Consider the following 13,207-nt stretch of genomic DNA (forward strand, 5'->3'; position numbering starts at 1 on the left):
GCTTTCAGTGAACAAGGATAAAAACAGAAAAAACTGCCCATAAAAATTTAAGAAAATCTAGAATGACTTATACAATCTCAAGTTTGGCAGCCAATATATTTCTTTTTTATACAATCCCAAGAAAAAATGTCAAATATTTATAGATGTACTAGAAAATTATAAGAACAGGTTTTCTGATATAAGCTGTAACATTTAACATTTCTAATTTTATTAGAAACCTTTAAAATATACTGGATTCTTCTAACAAAGAAACTGGCAGATTTATAACTCTTCAGATATATTTAGTATTCAGCTCTTCTAACTTTTATTTTGAAGGTTTCCTTACCCCCTGGGAGACATTATTTTGTTTTCAGAATTCTTGGTTTATTTTGGAGGAATTAAAGTGTGTGTGTGTGTGTGTGTGTGTGTGTGTGTACTTTTTTCTTTTTGAGATGGAGTCTAACTCTGTCACCCAGGCTGGAGTGCAGTGGCGATGTCAGCTCACCGCAACCTCAGCCTCCCAGGTTCAAGCAATTCTCCTACCTCAGCCTCCCGAGTAGCTGGGATTACAGATGTGTGCCACCACTCGTGGCTATTTTTTGCATTTTTAATAGAGATGGGGCTTCACCATATTGGTCAGGCTGGTTTTGAGCTCCTGACCTCATGATCTGCCCACTTCAGCCTCTCAAAGTGCTGGGATTACAGGCATGAGTAATCCCAGCAGTCTAATGAGTGGGCGAAAAGAAAGTACACTGGCCACCACACCCAGCTGGTAGATTTTATTAATTATTCACCCACTCATTAGATTCTTTCAGTCTTGCAACATTCAATATTGAACAGACACGTTTCATGCAAGGATTTGTTCTAAGTCATTGCCAAGGGCAGTGATTAAGTGTGCAGGTTTTGGGGCAGATGGGTAAGTGTTGCTGTTCTAGCTTGATCAATTGACATCAGCATGCTATGCATATTATGTCTCTAAGTCTCCATCTGTACAATGAAGAGAATAATAGAACTTACAATTTTGCAAAAATGGAAAGCGAACACTTAATTTGTAATAAAGCTTAATTGCAAAATTTATAGTGGTCACTCATTCTCTGTCACGTTTTTCATTAGTAAAGCAGATGTGCATCATTTGTCTGATCTACCTCATAACCGATATAAAGACAAAAGGCACAATGTGTGTTAATGTACTTCGTACCCCCTACAACGCTATGGTTAGAGGCCTTACTGAATTCTGTGATCTAGATCTCTGATGTCATAGAGCCCTGGGATGGAGACAGTGCTCAAAAAGGATTTGTTGAATGAACCATGTTTGTTTATTAATAAATAGAATCTACTTTATCAGAAGCTGCTTGCCAGGATTAAATAGAAATGCATTTAAAGAGGCAGCATCATGATTGATACTTGGTAAAATATTCGATGTGAGAATTGTTGTTATTATAGCTATTGTGCTATTTACGTCCAAAATAAACGTAAGCAACAATTATTTCATTATAAAAAGCCCCAAGTATGCAACAACATATGGAAGCAGCTTAGTATTAAAGAGCACATTGTACCCCTTTAACACTTGTCACATTTGTCTCATTTTTTTCCTTTATGCATGTGACATACCCCTTTCCTCCCCCTCACCCCAGACTCATGTTTTAAGCTTCCTTAAGATTTGATACATCTCTTGAGTGCCGAGAGGGCTCAGTGCCACTGGCTGCAGCCTGGTAGTTCTTCCCCTGGAAGCTTGGTTAAAGCTTAGCACTTCCTTTGGAATGAGACTCATTCCTTGATAAGAGCCAGAGACCGGAGATTTCTCTAGAAGTTCATAGCACGGCATATGCATCGATAGTAATACCAGGCAGAAATTCTCCCTTAGCTTTGGATCTGTTTAGTGTAGCAACTGTTGGCATGAGTAGCTCAGCTCCTTCAGCATTTTAATGGGAAAGGACATTTAAGCTCTCCACTAGAATAGGAGTGCTATGAGGACCTGAAATACCCACTATTGTCTAGCAGGGATGGAGGAACGTCATGTTACTGGCATGGTGTCATGTAAACCTAGAATTTTGAATATCTTTTTGTGGCATCTTTCACAGTTGTTTTAAACCTTTTTCCTTTCATACCTATTAGTTTCCAACCCCATTTTTTATACTTGCAAAAAAAAAAAATGGATTGAAAAACTATTAGAGCTTTGTTCTCTGAGTGAAAGTAGCGTAGACCATTTTCTTATTAATGCTGTATGGGAATATTACTATGTATGTTATTAGCATAATTCATTGACCTCACATTCTTTCATAGCTGAATTTAAGAACTAGTAGAGAAAAGTTTTTTAGGTATTAGTTATTTTTTGAAGGTATGTGTTCAGACTGGCCAATGAAGGAGATCCCTGCATTTAGAGAATGCCTTCGGGGTAACCATTTATTAAGTTCCTATTTGTCAGGCTGAAAAACTTGATCCCTTCAGAGTTAACTCATAATGTAAGGGCAAGATAATTAAAACCAACACCGATTTTAAAGTCCAAAGAAGGAAGAAAATGAAGAGAATTGTGTTCACAGACTAGTTTACCCATGGTCCTTAACGTAAACTAGATAAAGGAAGAGAAAGGATGGAGCCTACAGTTGAGTTTCAGATTTTCTTAGTAAAGCTTTGGAATGCAGCAGAGTTACCAGCAAAGATTTAGAGAAACAATAGTGAGAGTGACTGGAAAATACCCATATCCTATAAGCTAAAAGGTAAATGTTTGAACAAGGGAATAGTAAACATTTACATTTGAAACAAAATTGGCTGTTGTGTTTGGCTTGAAATGAGTGACCTCACATTAGAAAGCGACCTCATAGAAGGTGACAAAGCAGCAGAGGCAGGGGTAAAAGCAGTGAGGAAGTGGAGACAGCAGTGCGAGGCTTAATGCTGGAAGGAATTTAACCAAGAAGGAAGAATGCAATAGACCAATAGCTGAGAACGGTAAAAGGCTCAAATGAAGATTTTGGTTTCTTTTTCTTTTAGTTTCTAGTCAGTTTGGACTTAATGATTGTTTAAGTTTTGAAGAGCTAAACCAAGCATTGTACTTAACCATGTTAGCCGGCATTTTGTTATCTGCAACAGACTATTAATGATGGTTTTCCTTGGTAAGGGGTGGTGCTTAATATAGTTTAGAGCACCCTGTTAGAGTATATGGAGCGGTAAGCCTTTGCCTTTGGAGGCCAGCATGCAACAAGTCAGTAACTGCTGTGGATGGTAATTTCTTAGAAATGGCTACTTCTCACAGTATCGGAGTGGTCAACCCCTTGATCATCAGCGAGTAAACAGAATAAGCTACTAAATATGTGAACTGGGATTGCACACCTGAGTTCTGCAACAGGGAGTAAGAGTTTGGAAGGGGCAGTTGAATCCCCTGAAGGGCTGAACGCCTCAAGTCATTCCATTTCCAATGGCTAACACGGTCGTAGGGGAAAGATGGCCGCAAAGACAGTATAGTCGGAAAGCAACTTTAGGCTGCTGACCAGAGGCATGCTCTGCTATTCTTTATCTAGTAAGAGGTGTCAAGCTAACCTTGGCCTGAGGATGCCTCCATGCTTTGTCTGTCATAACAAACTGCAACTTCGTATGTAACTAACTGAAAGCCACGTTTAGGTATATACTTTTGTAACAGGTAGCTAATGTGCAGCCAACCAGAGCCGCCAACTTCAGTCACAGGCCGCCAGCTAATGTGACCATATTCAAATGAGGTAAACACAGAGCTGTGACTGGTCAAGCTGCTCCTGCATGTCACTTCATTTTTCCCATCTATAAATGCTGTCTCTCCACAACACAGAGTGGAACTCTCTGAGTGTCTCCTCATTCAGTGTTCCCGATTCATGAATTAGGCTGCCCAGGTCAAAGACTTCTCTCAAGTAGAATTTCATGCTTTGCTGATGTTTAACAACTCAAATATGGCTACTGTCATCTCAAGAGCAACTCTCAATTTTCAGGCAATGTCAACAAAAGACAAGGACTGCATGGTTGTTCAGGTTGAGTGTGGTTTTGCTTTCATTTAGTTTCTGGGGGTAATTTGAGTATTTAATTGTTGCTTTAAAAAGAAAAGCTCTAATTGTTCCAACAATCTAGGATTTTTAGGTATTTCGGTATACCAGGAGGTTCTCAAATTGTTTTCAGTATCTGTCAGCCTAATGGAAAATTGGGCATTTCCTGTTGATCATGCTGTATATCTTAGTTAACAGAACTTTTTTTTTATTGGCTAAAATTTTATTAATCTCTTGTTGATCAGAATTGCTGTTAATTTGTTAAAAAAAAATGTTAATTTAGCAAACAGAATCATAAAGAAATTTTAAAAATGGGATTTATAAGGAAGTTGTCTTAGTCTACTTAGTCTATTTTGTGCTGCTATAACAGATTACCCCGGACTGGGTAATTGATAAGAAATGGAAATTTCTCATAGTTCAGGATTCTGGAAAGCCCAATATCAAGGTGCAGGCATCTGCTGAGGACCTTCGTGCTGCATGATAACATGGCAGCAGGGCAAAGAAAGGAAGAAAAGAGGGCAGGGTGGGAGAGGTAATGTCCCTTTCCTCTTTTTGTTTTATCCAGATCTTCAGCCAGTTGGTTGGTACCTGCCCACATGGAGGGCAGATCTTTCCCACTCAGCCATGGACCCACACGCCAATCTCTCCTAGAAATATCCTCAGAAACACACCCAGAATTACTGTTTACCAGTTCTCTATGTATATTTTAATTCAGTCAACTTGACCTAAAATTAGCATCATCAATGTTACCACAAATATATTTAATAATGAAAGAGTTGAGAGCTATTGCCAGAAATCTTCAATTAATGGCATGGCTTCCTACCTGTACTGGAAACCAGTGATTTTCTTAAATACTTCTTTGAAAATCTAATGCATTTGCTTAAAAATAAATCAAATAGCCTAACATGTAGAATTATCTAAATTTCCTGATGATCTGTATTTTGTAGACAGGTTGTGTGATTTGAGGAGCCAGCTTCTTAGACATTTGGGAAGCTGCCCCTCCCAGTTTTACCTGTAACCTTGCCGTGGAACCTCATGCTGAAGCTGCTGGGGGGGTTGGGTTCCTTAGGGAAGCCTTAGACAGTGTGAATAATTGCGGTTTTATTTACTGCTGAGGAATAAACACATGCTGGCATTTTTATTACTATTCTGGGACTTGTACGCATCATTTTCCATGATTGCTGTTGCCCAGCCGGGTTGCTTCTTGGGCAATCTGGCAGAAAGAGAAAATGTTATCTCATTGCAAATTCTCTTTTTAATTATCAGGGATTTGGAATTCCAATCCAAGAGATTAAAGCTGTGTAAATAAAAGAAATACCATACAAAACCTCCAACAGTCAGTTTCTAATTTTATTTTTAAGAGTCTTCAGAATCCATGTCAATTCAGGGTCCTTTTTTTTTTTTTTTTAAAACAGCACAGCAATGATAATCTTTTATAACATGAGAAAGTCTATAGGCTTTCATTAAGATAAAAATGTTAATGTTTTTGCATTCTAGTTACTGAAATCAGAGAAATGTGGGGACATAAATGCCCTGTAGCACTTTTACCCATGGGTGTTCAAGTTTTTCATATCTTGCTAATTATTAGGTAAAAATGCACACTGTATTTGTTGAAAATACCATGTACTACATCTCTTTAAAAATGCAACACTTCATTAGCCCCTTTGAGTTTTCACATGATTTTTGCCATATGGGGTAGCAAAAAATTGAAATGGAAATGATCTAATTATGAAAGCTAAATTTTTATTTAAAATAATTCCAAGTCTTAAGTCAGACACACTTTATGCAGTTGAAAACATAAAAGCATCACTAGTAAACAGTAACTTATTCAACAGTAATATTTTTTTTCAACTTTTGTTCTATTGACAGTTCTTCTTTCCCTTTATTAAAAGTGTTGCAGAAACTTCCCAGCATCTTGCTGACTTCTGAAGGTTACTTAAAAATTTCCTGGGTACATATCAGAGGTAATCAAGTAACCAAGTATTTTTGGATAAATGGAAACTTTAAAAATCAGAAAAAAATCAGTATCATGGAGCTATCACATTTAGGATGAAAAAACTTGTATTCTGTTACTGGATTTTATGTAGCAGTTATATGAGCTTGCTTATTTCAAAATTTCTTAGAGCTTCAGCTTCTTCAGATTCAAAATGAAAGGGTTAGACTACAGAGTATTCAGGCTTCTCTTCACAGCTGTCTCTGTTGGACTTGTTTTTGCAGTTAATATTTGTGAACTAGCAGAAGGTTTGGCTGTTTTAAGTTGGGTTATAATGTTCCTATTTTATTTGAAGAGACGGTTAAGAATATCCCACTAAGAACCAGACCATCTCTATCTGAATGGCTCTGCTGCTTATTACCTATTTAATTTGGGGGCAAATTAATCTCTCAATTCTTCGGTTTCTTTATCTACAAAACCATGATAATAATTCTTTATCTCATAGGATTGTTAGGAGATGAGATTAATCAACATATGCAAAAGCTTAGCACAATGCCTCATGTATACTTGTGTTCTTTAAGTATTATTTGTTATTATTAAATGTGAATAAATAAGATTTCAGTGTAGGACTCTGGAATCACACTGTGTTTCAGAGGAAAAGGGGTTTAATATAGATGATTAGGTGCTCACAAAATGGGGAAGGGCTGGAGGAGTTAGGGTTGAGGCTGTGACACTGCTTCAGGGCACACCGCCACAGCTGCAACCCAGCCACCAGATTTTATATCACATTGGTGGATTTAATTTGCATCCAGAACTCTAGCTACGGAAGTGTCTGGGGAATGTGGCATTTACTCTTCAGGAAGGAATGACTGTTGAGTGCCAATTACCTGTATCTAGCTCTAGCTGCCTGACAACCTCAACTTCTTCCCATAGGGCCCCAATCAGTGTTTCTGAGAACTCTCTCTGATACGTTATCTTTTCAATCCTGACAACAACCCTGTGAGTTACATATTCCCAATTTAGAGAAGAAAACAGGCTTAGAGTGAGCAGGCAAGTGACTTGGTCAAGTTGAAATTGTTGAACCAATTCTGAGTGTAGGTGGTCGGATTCCCAGAGGCTTGTCTACTGTGCTGTTTCATGCTTCGGACTTGCGCCCTTTGTGCTCTCCAAGGACTTAAAGGAATGTGCCCCATTCAGTCCAGCTTTACTCATTGCAATAGGTGAAATTAAAGCTACAGATACGTTTAAGAAACATATTGATGAGGATTTAATTTGACAAACTGTCCACAAGCCACATTGTCAAATAATAAGATGGTCCTATGGGTGGGAGGAGAGGTGAGACAGCATAAAAGAATGACATCAATAACACTAATATCTAGTGCCTGTGATCAATTACATTCTTTTGATCTTGTCCAAAATGGGCAGAGGCTGATTATTGAAGATATGACGGCTAACAACTGAAAAATCATCACTCAATATTAGGCATCCAGTACATTTTTTATATACAATAGATGCTGCTTCTTGAATTTTCCAATGTTTTAACATAATTCTGCTTTCTAGGAATCCAGAACATACTATAATTTGGTAATATTTGACTCATAAAATGAACATGAGCTCTTAGAAACATTTTCAGATGTTTTTTATTATAGTTTAAGTTCCGGGTTACATGGTGCAGAATGTGCAGGTTTGTTACAAAGGTGGTATACACGTGCCATGGTGGTTTGTTGCATCCCTCACCCCGTAATCTACATTAGGTATTTCTCCTAATGCTATCCCTTACCTGGTCTCCCTTCTCTACTCTCACACCCGCCGCAACCCCCCACCACCCCAACAGGCCCCAATGTGTGATGTTTTCCTTCCTGTGTCCATGTATTCTCATTGTTCAACACCCGCTTATGAGTAAGAACATGGGGTGTTTGGATTTCTGTTCTTGTATCAGTTTCCTGAGAATCATGGTTTCCAGCTGCATGTCCCTGCAAAGGACATGAACTCATCATTTTTTTATGGCTCATCATTTTTTGGGTTGGTTCCAAGTCTGACACATGCATACGTATGTTCATTGTGGCACTGTTTACAATAGCAAAGACCTGGAACCAACCCAAATGCCCATCAGTGATAGGCCAGAGAAGGAAAATGTGGCACATATACACCATGGAATACTATGCAGCCATCAAAAAGGACGAGTTTGTGTTCTTTGTAGGAACATGGATGAAACTGGAAACCATCATTCTCAGCAAACTGACAAAAGAACAGAAAATCAAACATCTCATGTTATCACTCACAGGTGGGTGTTGAACAGTGAGAACACGTGGACACAGGGCGGGGAGCATCACATACTGCAGTCAGTTGGGGGGGCTGGGGAGGGACAGTGGGGAGTGGGGAGGGTGGGGAGGGATAACATGGGGAGAAATGCCAGATATAGGTGACCTCTATGCTGGTTATTCTAGTTAGCATTTTGTCTAAGCTTTTTTCAAGGTTCTTAGTTTCCTTGCATTGGGTTAGAACATGCTCCTTTAACTGGGAGAAGTTTTTTTATTACCCACGTTCTGAAGCCTGCTTTTGTCCATTTGTCCGACTCATTCTTGGTTCCATTCTGTTCTCTTCCTGGTGAGGAGTTGTGATCCCTTGGAGGAGAAGAGCCATTCTGGTTTTTGGAGATCTCAGCCTTTTCGCGCCGGTTTCTTCCCATCTTCACGGATTTATCTGCCTTTGGTGACCTTTGCTCTGGGGTCTCTGAGTAGACATCCTTTCTGTTGATGTTGTGTTGTTTTCCTTCTAACAGTCGTGCGCATCTGCTGCAGCAGTGCTGGAGTTCGCTAAGGACCCCTCCAGACCTGGCTTGCCTGGGAATCCCCAGCAGGGCTGCAGAACAGCAAAGACTGCTGCCCGCACCTTCGGGGACCCGGCAGGTGCCAGCCAGAGCTCTCCTGGAACGGGTGTCTGCCAGCCCTACTGGGAGGTGGTCCCAGTCAGGACACACCGGGGTACGGAGCCTCTGGAGGAGGCGGTCTGCGCCTGACTGGAGCTCGAGCGCTGTGCTGGGAGATGCGCTGCTCCCATCCGTCCTGCGGGCAGGGACGTTAATTAAGTCTGTGAAGCTGAACCCACGTCTGCGCCTTTTCCCGGGTGTTCTGTTCCGGGAAGATGGCGGCTTTCTAAGCCCCTGAGGGGTCGCTGCGTTTTCTCGGAGATAACCTGCCCAGCAAGAAGGGAGTGAGGCGCCCCAGTCTGCCTGCCAAGGCCTTGCGAAGCCGCGGGCTCCCGTGTCGCTGCGTGAACTTCCGGTTTACACAGGGGCCGTGAAAACCGCCTCGGTGAGCGGACGCCCCTCCCCCGCGAGCCGGACGCCCCTCCCCCGCGAGCCGGACGCCCCTCCCCCGCGAGCCGGACGCCCCTCCCCCGCGAGCCGGACGCCCCTCCCCCGCGAGCCGGACGCCCCTCCCCCGCGAGCCGGACGCCCCTCCCCCGCGAGCCGGACGCCCCTCCCCCGCGAGCCGGACGCCCCTCCCCCGCGAGCCGGACGCCCCTCCCCCGCGAGCCGGACGCCCCTCCCCCACGAGCCGGACGCCCCTCCCCCGCGAGCCGGACGCCCCTCCCCCACGAGCCGGACGCCCTTCCCCCACGAGCCGGACGCCCCTCCCCCGCGAGCCGGACGCCCCTCCCCCGCGAGCCGGACGCCCCTCCCCCACGAGCCGGACGCCCTTCCCCCACGAGCCAGATGTCCCTCCCCTCACACGTCCCGCGTGGGGCCGACTGCGGTCCTGGCTGGCTGGTGTTCGTGGGGTGGGGCCCGCCGGCCCAGATCACTTGGCTCCCGGCTGCAGCCTCCGTTTCAGGGGAATGAGCGGTTCTGTGTAGCTGGCATTCCCGGCACCACTGGGGTAAGAAAGGGAAAAAATGGCTGTGACTAAACCGGCCGCCCGGTTTCGTGCTGGAGACCCGGGCACTGGTGTTGCAGGCGCTGGAGGGAATCTCCTGGTCTGTGGGTTGTGAAGACCCGGGAAAAGCGCGGTACCTGGGCCGGAGTGTCGGGAAGAGTCCGCACTGGCTTCCGTTGTTCGGCCCCTCGCGCTGGCCCCGGAGGCGACGCCCCACCCTGCCTGTTCTCTTCCTCCCCGGCCGCACCCTCTGTCCAACCAGCCCCAGTGAGGTGAACCAGCCACCTCCGCTGGGAACGTGGAGATCGCCCGCCTTTGCGTCGCCTCACTGGGAAGCGGGCGCCGCAGCTGCTCCTGTTCCGCCATCTTGGCATTTGGCCTCCATGTTTCTTCATTTGAGGAGAAGTACGACGTGGGGAGTACAGTTCTTTTTTTTTTTTTTTGAGACAGAGTTTCGCTCTTGTTGCCCAGGCTGGAGTGCCATGGCGCGATCTCGGCTCACCGCAACCTCCGCCTCCTGGGTTCAGGCAATTCTCCTGCCTCAGCCTCCCGAGTAGCTGGGATTACAGGCACACGCCACCATGCCCAGGGAGTACTGTTCTATGAGCTGCTAATAAAATGGTGAAAAAACTTTAGGTCCTAGTAATAGTTTCACTCCAAGGGGAGAACAGGCAGTAAATAAGAAATCAAATGAACGAAAAGCATATTTCAAGGGTTTGAAAATTACCAAGAAGAAAATAAGAAAGTTGGGTTAGAGGCGGGTGTATCACGAGGTCAAGAGATCGAGACCATCCTGGTCAACATGGTGAAACCCCGTCTCTATGAAAAATACAAAAAATTAGCTGGGCATGGTGGTGCGTGCCTGTAATCCCAGCTACTCGGGAGGCTGAGGCAGGAGAATTGCCTGAACCCAGGAGGCGGAGGTTGCGGTGAGCCGAGATCGTGCCATTGCACTCCAGCCTGGGTATCAAGAGCGAAACTCCGTCTCAAAAAAAAAAAAAAAAAAAAAAAGTTGGGTTAGAGAGCAAGGGAGCATTTGCTTAGAGACAGTCGTGGCATCACCCAAGCTGGAGAGCAGTGGCGTGATCTCGGCTTACTGCAGACTCCGCCTCTTGGATTTCAGTGATTCTCATGCCTCAGCCACTCAAATACCTGGGATTACAGGCATGTGCCACCACGCCCAGCTAATTTTTTTTTTTTTTGAGACCGAGTCTTGTTCTGTCACCAGGCTGGAGTGCAGTGGTGTGATCTCGGCTCACTGCAACCTCTGCCTGCTGGTTTCAAGCAATGCTCCTGCCTCAGCTTCCCCGAGTAGCTGGGACTACAGGTGACTGCCACCATGCCCAGCTAATTTTTGTATTTTTGTTTTCAGTAGTGACAGGGCTTCACCGTGCTGGCCAGGCAGGTCTCCGACTTCTGACCTCAAAGAGATCTGCCTGTCTTGGCCTCCCAAAGTGCTGGAATTATAGTTATGAGCCACTGTGCTCAGTCAGTAAGGGGTTATTTTAGCTAGACTGGTACAGGAGGCTTCTTTGGGAAGTGACATTTCAGCTGAGATCAGCATGAGAGAGTCAGTCGGTCATGTGGCACCTGGAAAGGAACGATACAATCAGAAGAAATGGCAACTGCAGAGGCGAAATGTGGTGATGACCTTTATGTGTTTGAAGGCAAGAAAGACTAGCTATGAACAGAGTAGTGGACACAGTAAAAAGTGGTATATATTGAAGTTAGTGAGTTAGAGTCAGATCTAGATTTGTTATATTTACTTGTTTTTTGCATGGCGAACGGTTAGATTGTTTAGTAGAGATATAATATGACCCAGTTTTTGTTTTATAGAGATTAATTGGCTACTGCATGGAGAATGTGCCCTCAGAAGAGAGTGGAAATAGAGAACCCACCAGATGCTGTTAGTTTGAGTGAGAGTTAATGACATCTTGAATTAAAATTACAGCAGTGAAAATGGTGAGAAGTGGTCAGATTCTAGGTGTATTTTTTGGTGGAACTACCCAATGTCCCAGTAGACGGGTTTGGGTGGTGAGAAACAGAAGAATCAAGGATGATACAAAGGTTTTCATCTGATCAACAGGATGGATGATGGTGTCATTTACAGAGACTGAGAGGAAAAGGGAAAAAGTTACTTTAGAAAGTCAAGAATTCTTTTTTTTGATACATTAAATTTGAGGTATATATTAGATTTTCAGACAGGTGTAGAGTAGTTGGATATGTAAGTACAGAGTTTAGTGGGGAGATTGGGACTAAATATTTGAATCTGGGGATCATCAAAATAGGGATGCCAGTGGGAACTATAGAGGGGATGAGATTGTCTGGACAGACTAGAAAGAGAGAAGTAAGAGGGCCAAAAAGAATCGTGGATAATTGAACAAATATGGGAGTGAAGGAAGTCACAGTAGACTGAAAGACAGAAAGCAGTGTGCAAGGGGAAAAATCTGGAAAACGAAAGTGACACAGATGCCTAGAGAATACAGAGATAACAGAATTAGCCAAATGTGTCAAATGCTGCAGGATATATAATAGGAGGACAGTTAATTGACTACTGGATTAGCAAAAGGAGGGCCATTAGTTAACTTAAAAAAATGGTTTCAAACAGTGAGTGGAGAGGGAGTTTTACTGAAAGTAGAAAATGGTGACTGAAGTTGCCAAAATGATTGCATCAAAAACAAAACTTGACAAATGGGGCCTAATTAAAGGGCTTCTGCATAGCAAAAGAAACTATCAATACAGTGTGCTGGTTCATGCCTGTAATCCCAGCACTTTGGGGGGCCAAGGGGGTGGATCATTTGAGGTCAGGAGTTCGAGACCAGTTTGGCCAACAGGGTAAAACCCCATCTTTACTTAAAAAAAAAAAAAATACAGGTATTAGCCAGGCATGGTGCAAGTGTTCATAATCCCACCTACTCGGGAGGCTGAGGCAGGAGAATTGCTTGAACCTGGGAGGCGGAGGTTGCAGTGACCTGAAATTGTGCCACTGTACTCCAGCCAGGGAGACTGAGTAAGACCTTATCTTAAAAAAAAAAAAAAAAATATATATATATATATATATATATATATATATATATATATATACAGCAGATTAAGCAACCTACAGAATGAGAGAAAATACTTGCAAACTATGCATCTGAAAAAGGCCTAATATTCAGAATCTATAAAGGAATTAAATTTACAAGCAAAAAACAGCCACCTTAAAAAGTGAGTGAAGGACATGAACAGATACTTTTCAAAAGACGTATATGTGGCCAATAAGAGTATGAGAAAATACTCAACATTACTTATTAGAGAAATGTAGATCAAAACCACAATGAGATATTATCTCACACCAGTCAGAATGGCTATTTATACTTAAAAAATAACAGATGTTGGTGAGGTTGCAGAGGAAAGGGAATGCTTCTGCACTG

General features: G+C 43.1%; 1 protein-coding gene across 1 annotated transcript in view; it reads left to right on the forward strand.

Moving 5' to 3' along the window:
• Positions 1-13,207, forward strand: part of LOC128930066 (uncharacterized) — a 332,066-nt gene that overhangs the window by 14,191 nt on the left and 304,668 nt on the right. Inside the window, exons 2-3 of the mRNA XM_078355193.1 lie at positions 8,699-9,049; positions 9,455-9,797. Coding sequence (XP_078211319.1) covers positions 8,699-9,049; positions 9,455-9,797 — 694 coding nt within the window. The remainder of the gene's footprint in view (positions 1-8,698; positions 9,050-9,454; positions 9,798-13,207) is intronic.

This window comes from Callithrix jacchus, chromosome 18 (genome assembly GCF_049354715.1).
Source record: "Callithrix jacchus isolate 240 chromosome 18, calJac240_pri, whole genome shotgun sequence".
NCBI classification, from domain to species: Eukaryota; Metazoa; Chordata; class Mammalia; order Primates; family Cebidae; genus Callithrix; species Callithrix jacchus.